This window comes from Convolutriloba macropyga, chromosome 5 (assembly GCF_964194025.1).
Source record: "Convolutriloba macropyga chromosome 5, txConMacr16.3, whole genome shotgun sequence".
In the NCBI taxonomy this organism is placed as follows: domain Eukaryota; kingdom Metazoa; phylum Xenacoelomorpha; order Acoela; family Convolutidae; genus Convolutriloba; species Convolutriloba macropyga.
This window is the reverse complement of record NC_134472.1, coordinates 21,959,999-21,973,046: the sequence shown is the minus strand read 5'-3', so window position 1 is coordinate 21,973,046 and position 13,048 is coordinate 21,959,999. Positions and strand designations below refer to the sequence as shown.

At 37.0% G+C, this 13,048-nt stretch overlaps 1 protein-coding gene across 1 annotated transcript in view; it reads left to right on the top strand.

Annotated features, from left to right (window-relative positions):
• The first annotated feature begins 4,805 nt into the window (after nucleotides 1-4,805).
• LOC142339229 (protein monoglycylase TTLL8-like) overlaps nucleotides 4,806-13,048 on the top strand; it is a 34,828-nt gene continuing 26,585 nt past the window's right edge. Inside the window, exons 1-2 of the mRNA XM_075389085.1 lie at nucleotides 4,806-4,953; nucleotides 9,008-9,174. Of these exons, the coding sequence (XP_075245200.1) occupies nucleotides 9,090-9,174 (85 nt within the window). The 5' untranslated portion in view covers nucleotides 4,806-4,953; nucleotides 9,008-9,089. The remainder of the gene's footprint in view (nucleotides 4,954-9,007; nucleotides 9,175-13,048) is intronic.

Below are 13,048 nucleotides of genomic sequence, written 5' to 3'. Positions count from 1 at the left end.
TTATGTGATCAACAAATAATTCATAAATATGTCATGCCTTAGTGACCTAGAGTGGCCTTAGTTGTCATAACCTGGAAAAGTTTACTCATCTGTACCCTGGACTCCATGTTAGGATGAGAAACTATGTCCGACCAACTTAGTTTCCAACTATTTGATTTTCCTTCTCGTTATTAGAACTTAGTGATCCGAGAGTGCATTATCAAAACTAAACATCCTTTTTAAAAATTATTGAGTCCCAGGCTTCCATTTTAACGAATGAAGTTCGTTTATTTTCTCTAGAGGTTGTCGAAGTGGGAGACAATCTATAAGGACTTCTTTTTGGATGATTTCATAGGCAGCAAAAATGCATACAAACTTTTCGCTTAACATTAGCAAGAACGTATTTGTTTTCAGAGTTTAAGTTGACCCCCACATCAGTTATGCCATTGTCTTCACTTAGACCTCTTCCTTGTTCAGCTTGGTGCTTGTCAGATTTCCGGTATTTTCTGTGAATCATATAGTCTTTGAGGAGATGAGCTGTGGTCATAGCCTAGTAAGTGACACAATCTGAAAGGGTTCAGAATGTCATATCCCTGCAAGTCAAATAAACTGGAGGATGCGGGTGAAACGCAAATACTTGTGGCGAATTGTTCTCAAATTCCACTGGAGACAAAATAAATTTAACGTTCATCTCAGAACGTTCATCTCAGTGTTTATAGACCCCAATGACAAGATAATTGAATGCGACCGCTGTAGCGAACACTACTGTATCAAATGTATCAACATGTCAAGCGCAGCCTATGAATACATGACCAGACCAGAAGTTATCTGGTGTTGTGATGCATGTATCGACTTTGCCAGGACAACCATAAAAGAGGCAACACATCCACGGAATGATGTCGAAGAACTACGTAGCGACCTAAACACCACGATGAACTCGGTCAAAGCGCTGATGAATGACTTCTATTGCTTCATGAACGGACAGAAGAGCAGAGAAGTCCCCCAATCGAGCGGATATACCGCCCAAAATTGGGTCCCTATCCCTCAGCAACCGGTGAAACCTATAAAAGAAATAATTCTAGAAGCATCTGCCGAACAGAAAAGAGAACAAGAGGAAGAAAGTAGACAAAGGAAGAACATTGTAATTCACAGAGCAACGGAAGACAATCAACAGGGAGAAGAAGAGAGACTCAAAGAAGACGACGAACTAGTTGACTCATTACTGTGCGAAATTGAACTACCAGACTTACGAGCCAAAAAATGCAAGAGACTTGGTAAGAAACCCACCCAAGATGACCCAAATGCAAAAGATAGACCACTGATGGTAACATTCGAGACAGAGGAAGAGGTTGCAAAAGTTCTACAGAATTTGACTAAACTGAAGGGGAAGGAAAAACGACTCGTCAACCTGAGAGTTTCTCCAGACCGAAGTATGAAGGATCGAGAAATTGTCCGAGAACTAGTACAGAGGGCAAAAAACCTGACAGCAAACGAAACAGGAGACTACGTGCACCTCGTCCGAGGGAAAACCATAATAAGAGTCAGAGCCAGAAAAAAACATACAGACGGAACCTCGAACTCTGGTTCAGCAACGTGGACACACTAAGTGCCCAGAAGACATCAGAACTTAGGATACAAATTGAGGGATCAACTGTCAAACCGGACATTATCCTGTTATCAGAGGCAAAACCAAAGAACTCAACTCTACCATGGGACCCATTATGGCATAAAATTGACAACTATTCACTGGAGGGTACCAATATGAACCCAAAGGAAAATGGACGAAAACTTCTGACCTACATCCGAGACGACCTAAAATATAACTTGATAAGTGAGGAATCCATTACCGAGATCCAACAACTTGAGATCAAATTAGCCGGCAGCACTTTAACAGTAGTAAACATGTATCGTAGCCCGAGATCCTGCGACGAAAACAACGCGACAATCAACGAGTATCTGAAAAATATCGGAAGATCAAGGAAAAAAAATCATAGTGGTAGGCGACTTCAATTATCCAGATATTGATTGGGAAGTGGCACGTGCAACTGGTGAAGCAGAGAGCAACGAATGGAGATTCCTGGAAGCCGTGAAGGACTCTTTCATGGAACAACATGTGAAGACGCCAACTCGAAGTGCCAGAAACAACCGACCATCTTTGCTAGATCTAATGCTGACGCATAGTTCCCTGGAACCAAAGAGAATAGACCATTGTGCACCCTTAGAAAAAGGCGATCATGTAATGACCAAAACATCGTTTGCTCTAACTGTAGGAACTGACATCAAGTATCGCCGAAACTACAGGAAATCCAACTTCAAAGCCATCAGAAAGTACCTGAAATCTAAATTAGACACCAACTCCACAGTCACCCAAAATGTAAACGAGAAATGGGAGCTCTTCCGGGACACGATCCAGACCGCAGTGGAGAACCACGTTCCATTGACAAAAATAACAAGAGGAGAAAAAAGTAGATTACCACTTGACTCCGCAACTAAAGAAGCCATCAAACAAAGGAAGAAGACATGGAAGCAGTTCATCAAGGAGAACTCGGACTGGTCATATCGAGAGTACGCACGAAGACGGAACATGGTCAGGAGGCTAACTAGAAAACGCCAACATGAAAAAGAACAAACTGTGGCAGCGGTGTGCAAGAGCAACCCGAAAGCGTTTTGGTCTTTCGTCAACCAGAAAACGAAAACAAGGGAAACCATCCCCGACCTTGAGAGGGAGGATGGAAACACGACAAGCTGTGACTATGAGAAAGCAGAAACGTTATCCAAGTTCTTCCCATCTGTGTTTGTCCACGAAGAAGAACCAGACTGGGACATTGCAGTCACAAACCGAGACCAAATCGACGACAACATCAATATATCAACAGTGAAGTCTTAGAGCAACTAAAAAAATTAGACGACACGAAATCACCAGGATATGACGGAATCCACGCTAGAGTTCTGCTGGAAGCAAGAGAAAAAATAGCTGAATATCTCACAGAAATTTTCAACGAATCTTGGAGAACAGGTACAGTCCCGGACGACTGGAGAAGGGCCAACATCTCAGCGATCTACAAAAAAGGACCAAAGAAAGACGCAGCTAACTACAGACCGGTTAGCCTGACATCCGTATGCTGCAAAGTTATGGAGAAGTTTGTAAGAAAACACCTCATGTACCATATTCTGACAAACGACCTGATTAGTCAGAAACAGTATGGGTTTATGACTGGAAGGTCGACAACACTGCAGCTCTTAAGAGCAATGGACGATTGGACAGAAGCGCTAGATAAGAATAACGAAGTGGATATTATCTACCTTGACTTCAAAAAAGCCTTCGACACAGTCCCTCACCAGAGACTCTTCAGAGTACTACATCAACTTGGAATTGGAGGTAAAACCCACGACTGGATCCGAAGCTTCCTCAATGGAAGAGAGCAAAGAGTGATGGTAAACGAAATTCCTTCAAGATGGGAACCAGTACTGAGCGGAATACCGCAAGGATCGGTACTAGGACCAGTCTTGTTCATCATCTACATCAACTCAATGACAGACGTGGTTCAGTCCCCACTCCTACTGTTCGCAGACGACGCAAAGCTCTACAGAGAGATCTCAACAGTAGAAGATCAACTAGTCCTCCAGAAAGACCTAGAAGAACTCCGAACATGGTCGAAGACGAGCCTCCTTGAGTTCAACGCAGAGAAATGTGTAAAGATGACATTGACATCAAAGAAGAAGACCACATCAGAGAGAACGTACAATCTTAACAAAGACCAAAATCTGAAGAGTGTGTACAAAGAGAAAGACCTGGGAATAATGACCGACAGCAAACTTAGTTTCGAAGAGCACATCTGTATGAAGTTGAAGAAAGCGAACTCTATTCTTGCCCTAATCCGCAGAAGTTTTATTAACATCAGCAAACAAGTATTTCTACAACTGTACAAAGCATTAGTCAGACCCCACCTAGAGTACGCGAACCAAATCTGGTATCCAAATCTTAAAAAGCATAAGACCAGTATAGAAAATGTTCAAAGAAGAGCCACAAGGCTAGTTGGATCCCTGCGAGGTTTAAGTTATGAAGAGCGGCTCAGGGAACTCAAGCTACCAACCACAGAATACAGAAGACAAAGAGGCCGGATGATAGAAATCTTCAAAATCATCAATGGAATGTACGACGAATCTGCTACGGGAAATCTAATTCAGTTTATCGAACGAAACTCGAGGAAACATGGGCAGCAACTTTCCATCAGAAGAGCACGACTGGAGCTGAGGAAAAAGTTTTTCTCAGTTGATGGACCTAAAGATTGGAACGAGTTACCAGAACACGTCGTGTCAAGTGAAAGCTTGGATATCTTCAAGACACGACTTGACAGACACTGGCAACACAGGATGTTCCGCGAATTGTCCTAGGGTAAGGGACAACACGGAGGAGCTGGTCGACAGAGGCAACAAACCTACAGACCAGAATACTCGAACTCGAACTCTGTAGTTGTTTTGTTTATCTTTTGATGTCCTTATTTATTGCTGTAAATTAATCCCGTATGATGAAGTCTGTTAAAAAACATTGAGCCTAATTTTAAGAAGCGCGTCTTTTTCGTAAAACAATTTTTCTAACAGTTGCCTTTGTTTGATAGGTTTCCTTTATTTAATCGGCATCTCCATCAACTCTATTTTGCAGCATTTTCAACAATCTACCGGCTATGTTTGGCCTATATCGCGTCCATTTTTTTGAGAAGAAAACTTTCCTATCAGAACTGTGTTTAATAAATCTGTGTTTGCTTCAGGCAAACAATCGAGGAGTAACAATCAACTAGTATACCTAGATACTGCCATTTTGGAGTTTGCCGTCAAAATTTGTGCGCAGTATTTGAGGGAAGTAGATGTTGGAAACTTGGATGAGCCGGATCTGGACTATGGTCCAGACAAGTTCCTAGGTGCTACGGAGAACGAGTGGCATGGATTCACTAACAACTACTACAAACTGGCACAGTTAGTAATTACAATTCTCGACACGACGAAAGAGCCACTAATCGCTTAGCTTACTTATTAAGTATTTTATATTTTTATATGCATGATATTTAGAGTATGCTGTAACGTAAGAAAAATATACAAAAAATTACCATTTCAGTCGCAAACGTTTGCTCAAAAATACTCCTAACAGTTTTGTGGAAGGTTGAGTGTTATAACCTGCTTTCCTAACTATGACACCATTTTTGTAATCATCGGAAACATAAAGGAAAATTTGCAAGAGAAAAATCGGATCTGAAAAACAACCTTGCTGCTTTGTTCTTAAACTGAGAACTAGGGGTGCGAAAAAGTTCCAGAACAAATTTTGCGTACTTTGGAGGCGGACCTAAATGAAAACGCTGGAGCTATTCATTGTTTACGAAAAGTTTTTGACCGGTGTGCTGTAAGTTGTTATCATAGCGACAATTTTTAGACAGATTGAGTATTTTTTATAAAACCAAGAGGAGTCTGAAGTAGGTCTAAAAGTGTTTTAATTGGTTTTTGCCTACTTTCTACGAAATGTTAGAGAAATTTTTTTTGCCTTATACAAAAATTTCGCCTATAAAAATTAGTTTTGCCTAATCAAATCGAGCCGTCGGCTAATATCCTACGCCGCTCGTATTTAATTAATTTTCTGGGAAATAATTTTCGAGCAGGAGTTGAAACGCGTGAACAATTTAAGAGTGGCTTGAGTGTCAAACAAAATGAGCGAGCGATGTTTTCAAGTGCAGCTTTTTAAGCAGTCTTGTTGTTTGGAATGTTATATTCAGCTGAAAATATTGAACAGGCTATTTTAATTCGAAGGACTATATCGATAGTGTTACCAATTTTTTCGTTAGTAATCTAGGTTTCATTCTAAATTAGAGGTTTATCAGCAATTTTGCTGTTTTTAAGGATAGTCATGCATTTTGTGCTCTGTGTTTTTTTTCAATGCAGTCACTGAGAAGGGAATAGAGGCCTATTACCCCACTTTTGTCTGCCTGCTTCATTTTTTGAATTTTTTTAGCAATTGGATGAATTCGTGTGCCTGTTACGGGTTTTTTTTATTATATAAGCGTTTTTGTGATCTTCTTTTGGTTCAAAAATGGAGTCCAATTGTTGTGCAGTTATAAAACATGAGAAATTAATTGAATTTTTCTATCTTTTTAATTCAGTAAGAAAGAAATCAGACTTTTTTTTCATTTTCCATGGTTTTTTTCAAGACTTAGTCTTTTTGTCGCCGAAACAACGTCTCGATTTGTTTCTGGAATACTTCCGGTTATTTTTTTATAAAATTACCCAATCTGATCTTTTCCGTTTGTGCCCCACAGTACGTTGCACACTCAGTTACAGAGACCTTATCATTACATGTTAAATCATTATGTAGAAAAATGGCACGTGCGTCGGGGGGAGGGGGTGCAAATAATATGCACTCACTATACTGGGGGCACAAGTGAAAAAGATCCTGTTTATTTTACTTCGAACAAAAATTTTCCTTCTACCTTATTTCTCTCTTTTTTAAAACATTTTACGCAAAATCATTTTAAGTTCTTCAGGCTAGTTTCAGTTTTCAATGACTTTGCTTAAAGTTCTATACTGTAGCAGTTGCTCATCAAAGAGACAGATTGAGTATTTTTTATAAAACAAAGAGGAGTCTGAAGTAGGTCTAAAAGTTTTTTAATTGGTTTTTGCCTACCTTCTACGAAATGTTAGAGAAATTTTTTTTTGCCATTTACAAAAATTTTGCCTATAAAAATTAGCTTTGCCTAATCAAATCGAGCCGTCGGCTAATATCCTACGCCGCTCGTATTTAGTTATTTTTCTGGGAAATAATTTTCGAGCAGTAGTTGAAACGCGCGAACAATTTTAGAGTGGCTTGAGTGTCAAACAAAATTGGAGAGTGAAGCGAAAAGACATTGTTTTTTGTTTTTGCCACTGTGTTTGAGAGAGAGCGAGATATTGATGTTGACAAAATATTATGAAAGCGAGCGATTTTTTTTTGTTCAATTGCAGCTTTTTAAGCAGTCTTGATGTTTGGAATGTTGTATTCAGCTGAAAATATTGAACGGGCTATTTTAATTTGAAAGACTATATCGATAGTGTTACCAATTTTTTCGTTAGTAATCTAGGTTTTATTCTAATTTAGAGGTTTATCAGCAATTTTGATGTTTATAAGGATAGTCATGCAATTTTTGCTCCGTGTTTTTTTTTCATTGCAGTCACCCATAAAGCCCAATTTTAAATTCTCGCTAACTGATTTTTGCTACTTTTTTGTCTGAGTAATCTTCTCTAATGCTAATTGTTTTTGACTATACTATGTATCTTCTCATTAAGAGACAAAAAAATTGTCTTAATAAGAAGTGAAATCAAAAGAATGCTAAATATGAAAATGTGTTAATACATCAGTAAGTTTTAATAGCTCTCAAACGAAGTTTGAAGCAGTCATACTAGTCCAGTGGTCTTTTTTAATGCAATTTTTGGCTGGACCAATTTGTCGTTTGACCCTAATAGCTTTTCGTCCTCACAAATGGGATGAACAGGTAAAGCCCGGAGGGCATTAGGTGACTGGGCAGCTTTCTTAGAGCATTACGCTTCTAACAATAGTCTCTAAGTATGGGATTCACCAAAACTGTTTTAAGAAGTTAGTTTCCCTCTCCCCAACACTCTGCCGTCCATCCTACTCAACCTTATGATTTGAACTCCTTCTTGTTCAGCCCTCCTAACCCTCCCCCACATCGCTTGTCCCCCTCCTATTGCTTGACCCCCAAACGTTTCACCCTCCCCCTGCTACTATCTCTAAGTCCAAGCTGGCCACTACCCAAGCCAGGCGCCAACCATTCGCCGTTGCTTTCTGTTCTTCAATCGCAATCGGGTTATAGAAATCGGTCGCAACTATCTTCTGGAATTCTTCCTGTATGTCTTAATTAAAGTATTAAGGAAGTTTAATTTTTACAAGCAAAATTCAAGCTCATGAAATGTCGAAATATTAAAAATTTTGGTAAATTATAAAGACGAAACGCCATACAAAATTTTTTGGTTTGCTTGATGATTGCTAGGACTCCAGGGAAATACAGAGTGAAAATTAGCCGAACAGGAGTCCTAATTTTAAATTAACCAATTAGACTTAAGAGAGCACGAACTTCATTGAGCTTGATCATTTGTCACAATTTGCTCGCTTGTTATGGATTAGTTTCAAGTTCCACATGCTTTGGAGGTGTGATTGGGTCTTGCGGGGCCAGGTGATCAAATGTGCTTATCTTATGCGTTAGCTAGCGACACTGTTGTGTGTCCCTCTCGTGTTGCTCTAAATAAATGAATCAGCAATAAATTGTTCCAATATGCCTTTTTGAGCTAACTTTTGACTGATTTGCACGTTGGTTAATTAACAGTCATAATTTTCGATGATTTTTCCCTTATGCTTTTCCAATGATTTTTCCAATATTCAAATTTTTTATCCATTATGAGACTCATTTTAAATTTGTCCGCAAAGTAAATCTTTCCTATTTTTTTAGTTAAGTGTTATTTCTTACTACCTATTTGGTCTTTTTTGTAGTTTTTTTGTACAGCCAATTTTTCGTCTTGAGAAATGGGATAAAATGGTAAAGTCTAATGGCACTGAGTTGCTGAGCAGTTCCTCTTCTCTTCGATACTAGTTTCTTCACAACCTGTATACCCCCACCCCCACCCACCCATCTGCACTACAAACCTTTATAACCGAACGCTCATGTGCTATCGTAAATGCTCAGTTTAAAGGGAACTTTTAGAGGCATAATAACTGGCGTTGCAATATTTTACACGTCGTGTTTTTTTCCTGTGACCAAGTGATAAGTTTTCTGTAGCTGAATTTTTTACAGACATCATTTTGACATTTTTATGTGTTTTTTCCATAGTTTCTTAAACAGCATCCATAACTATAGCTTCATCGACTCATTTCTGTAGCTGTTCCGCAGCTATAGTAGGTAATCTGGGCTATGTTATTATGTTGATGCTATTTGGTGATGCATTTATAGAAAGGTGATTCAGCTAGTTTCTTTATTCCCTTCTCTATTCATTACAGTGAAGGTGCAGTGTTGGACACAAGTGGAGGGAAAACTCACCCATGTACAACAGCTGCCGCATGTGAAAATATTTTGGCCAGAATGAGATTGGCTCGGCCGATGACAGACGTTGATGGGGTGAAAAACATGTGGATATGCAAACCAGGAGCACTGTCCAGAGGAAGAGGTACCTTATAGAGATTTTTATGTCGTTAGCAGTTCCAACTGGTTATACTGCGAACCTTGACTATAGTGTTAATCATTCGATAAAAACAGGTATGACCACGATAAGAAACAGGGCATAAAGTAATGGCATCCAAATGACCATATTCAGGGTCAATTGCATGTTTTGGCATTTTTGTTCCGACCCTCTTGAGGGGGGAGGAACTATATACTCCTATAGATGTGTTCACACATTTTTCAATGACTTTGATCGTTCAAAACGGGATAAACTGGTAAAGCCCAGCGGGCATTAAGTTTCATTAGAGGCCCAAAGCAAAGTGGGCTTTAGTTGTCCTTCAAGTGCTAATAGTGGTGCAGCTGCTGGGATGGCCTTAACTTAAGGTTGAAAGGTCATTTTTAGGAGTTTTTGGGCTCAAAAGGTACAATTTTTCATGTTTTTTGTAATTTTTTTGGGTTTTTTTTGTTTAATTAGTCTTAGGTTGAAGTTTTAAAAAGTTGAATAAGGTCTTTTGCGTCACAAAATTGCTTGTTATGACCATTTTATGAGCTATAAGTTTTGGTACTACAAACACAAACACGCGAAAGGATACTAATTTTTGCAATTTTTTCAGGTTTTTTGAAAGTTTTTGTCATTTTTTGAGTTTTTTAGCCCTAGGTGCCAAAAAATCTCCTCTAGAGTTTGATAAAGGGTTTGATGATAGATTCCTGCATAATTTCTAGTGTTAATGGAATGGTTTCCAATTTTTTGCCATCATGAATTTTAGCATTTTTTGACAAACCTTGCAATTTTTTCATTTTTTTCGACATTTTTTGTCATTATTCAAGTTGTTTGAGTCCCAGGGGCCAGAAAACCTCATTAGGGGTTAGATAATGAGTTACTGAAAAATTTTTGGTTGCCATGGAATAGGTTTCAACTTCTTAATATCACAAATTTTAGCAATTTTTTTGACAAAATTCGCATTTTTTTCAGGTTTTTGAAAATTTTCGTCAATTTTTTTTAGTTTTTCAAGCTTCAGGGACCAGGCAGTCTCCTTTAAGTTTTGTTAATAGGGCACTTCATAGTTTCTAGTAACAATGGAAGATTTTTTAACATTTTAATGTCTCGAATTTTAGCATTTTGTGGATAAAATCTGCAATTTTTTAAAGGTTTCCTGAAATTTGTGTCAGTTTTTGATATTCGTCCATTCTCAAGTGCGAGAAAACTTATTCCACGTTCTGATAAAAATTTATTGCATGGTTTTTAGTTTCAATGGATTTGTTTTCAACAATTTAACCTTTCGAATTTTGGATGTTTTTTTGATAAAATTTGCAATTTTTTCGGGTTTTTTCAAAACATTTTTGTATTATATTTATTTTTTCTTGTCTCAGTAGACAGGTAACTTCATCCAGTGTTTGTCAGTATGTTATTAAATAGTTGCTAGGGGCAATTGAATGGCTTTCAACATTTTAATAGAACGATTTTTTTTTGAAGTTTGAAATTTTTTCTAAAAGTTATTGCCTATCGATCTATGAGCCAATGAGTTTTTTAAAGCTTGGAATTCGGTTACTGGGTAGCCTCTAGAGACCTAGAGACACAGAAAGGAATCTGAAGATATTTATATCACGATTTTCAGCAAAATTTTCTGATTATTTGCAATTGATTTCTTTTCTTAAATTTTTTGGTCACTTTCGAGTCAATCGATCTTCAAGGGCCAATGAAAATTTTTCAGGTGTTGCAGATATAATACTGGACCGATTTCAGAAAAAAAAATTGAAATTGGACATGTTTTTGAAATAGGTGTTTTTAAAGGGAAAAAATTCTGCGTTAGGTTTAAAAGCTTCGAGTTTTAGCAATGAGTATATTTTTAGTTTTGATTCTTTTATTTTCTCAAATTTTTGAGATGATTTTGTTTGTGTTCTGCTGATCAGTTAGAGTACGTCTGAGTTTTTCATTCAATTCTTTGCATTGTATTTCAGGACTTGTTCTGCTATGTTTTTTTTGGTTCCGTGAATTTTCGTCGCTCGATATATTCATCGTAGAGAGTTGAGACTGCATGGTTTTTAGTTTCAATGGATTTGTTTTCAACAATTTAACCTTTCGAATTTTGGATGTTTTTTTGATAAAATTTGCAATTTTTTCGGGTTTTTTCAAAACATTTTTGTTTTATATTTATTTTTTCTTGTCTCAGTAGACAGGTAACTTCATCCAGTGTTTGTCAGTATGTTATTAAATAGTTGCTAGGGGCAATTGAATGGCTTTCAACATTTTAATAGAACGATTTTTTTTGAAGTTTGAAATTTTTTCTAAAAGTTATTGCCTATCGATCTATGAGCCAATGAGTTTTTTAAAGCTTGGAATTCGGTTACTGGGTAGCCTCTAGAGACCTAGAGACACAGAAAGGAATCTGAAGATATTTATATCACGATTTTCAGCAAAATTTTCTGATTATTTGCAATTGATTTCTTTTCTTAAATTTTTTGGTCACTTTCGAGTCAATCGATCTTCAAGGGCCAATGAAAATTTTTCAGGTGTTGCAGATATAATACTGGACCGATTTCAGAAAAAAAAATTGAAATTGGACTTGTTTTTGAAATAGGTGTTTTTAAAGGGAAAAAATTCTGCCTTAGGTTTAAAAGCTTCGAGTTTTAGCAATGAGTATATTTTTAGTTTTGATTCTTTTATTTTCTCAAATTTTTGAGATGATTTTGTTTGTGTTCTGCTGATCAGTTAGAGTACGTCTGAGTTTTTCATTCAATTCTTTGCATTGTATTTCAGGACTTGTTCTGCTATGTTTTTTTTGGTTCCGTGAATTTTCGTCGCTCGATATATTCATCGTAGAGAGTTGAGACTGGTATCATTAGAAAGCTCGTCCAGCGTAGAATATGGAATTAAAAAGATTTTTTTAATTTTTTTTTCTACAGGGAGTTATCGAGGTTTAAACTTCTGAGAAAAGAAGAGTGAATTCACGTTGTTTTTCTTCACATTTTCCGGAATTTTTGCCTAAATTTTCGTCAATTTTGCTAAAATTTGTTATAATTTTTAAGAATAGTGTCGTTGATTTTATTTTTGAAGACAAACAAGCATTGTTGATTGTTTTGATTTAATTTTTTTGGTCAAAAAATCTGGATAAACATTTCAAAATTTAGCCTTTTTCATCAAAAACAGCACTAAATAAGCTACTTTAGTCCACTTTGACTAAATTTGCCGACAGTACACCCCCAAACAACACTCATACAATCTTTGTAGACTCAGAGGGGGGCTATTTATACTCCAGAGTCCGCTGAGAGTGCACTGTAGTTAAAACTTTGCCGTTTTTTGCTAACTTTACTCGTTGATTATCAAAAATGCAGAATTTATTTTGAGTTTTCAACTAACAATTTATCTATATCTACAAAATTCTAAAAATCAATTGTTCCTAACGGACAATAAGTATTAGCAGGGATAGTTTTGGGCCATTCTTGTATTGTTACAATGCAAAAAAAATTCGGGTTGTAATCAGTCGGTCTTTTTTTTTTTTTAAAAAAAAAGACTTTTTTAATAATAAAGAACAGAACATATCAAATCAAAGCTCAGGAGTGATAGGTCCAACGAATTCGCTTGCTACGCAGCTCCAAGCTAATGCATTTAGTTTTTTAGTTGAAAGTTTATGGTCGTTTCTTTTTTTAAAAATAATTGACTTTTCAATAAATAATGGCTTAATTAACTTTTCCTCTATTTTCTTAATTTGTTCAACTTCCAGCTTAGTGTCAGCAAAGAAAGACTGCTTGTTCTTCCTACTGATTTAACATTTATTCTCAGTTGCAGTTTTAAGCCTGAAGTTATTGTTTTCTGGCTTTGATACTACAAGATTTCAGATTTTTGTTTGTTTTGATATTTGCCAATTTTTCACGTTTTCTAA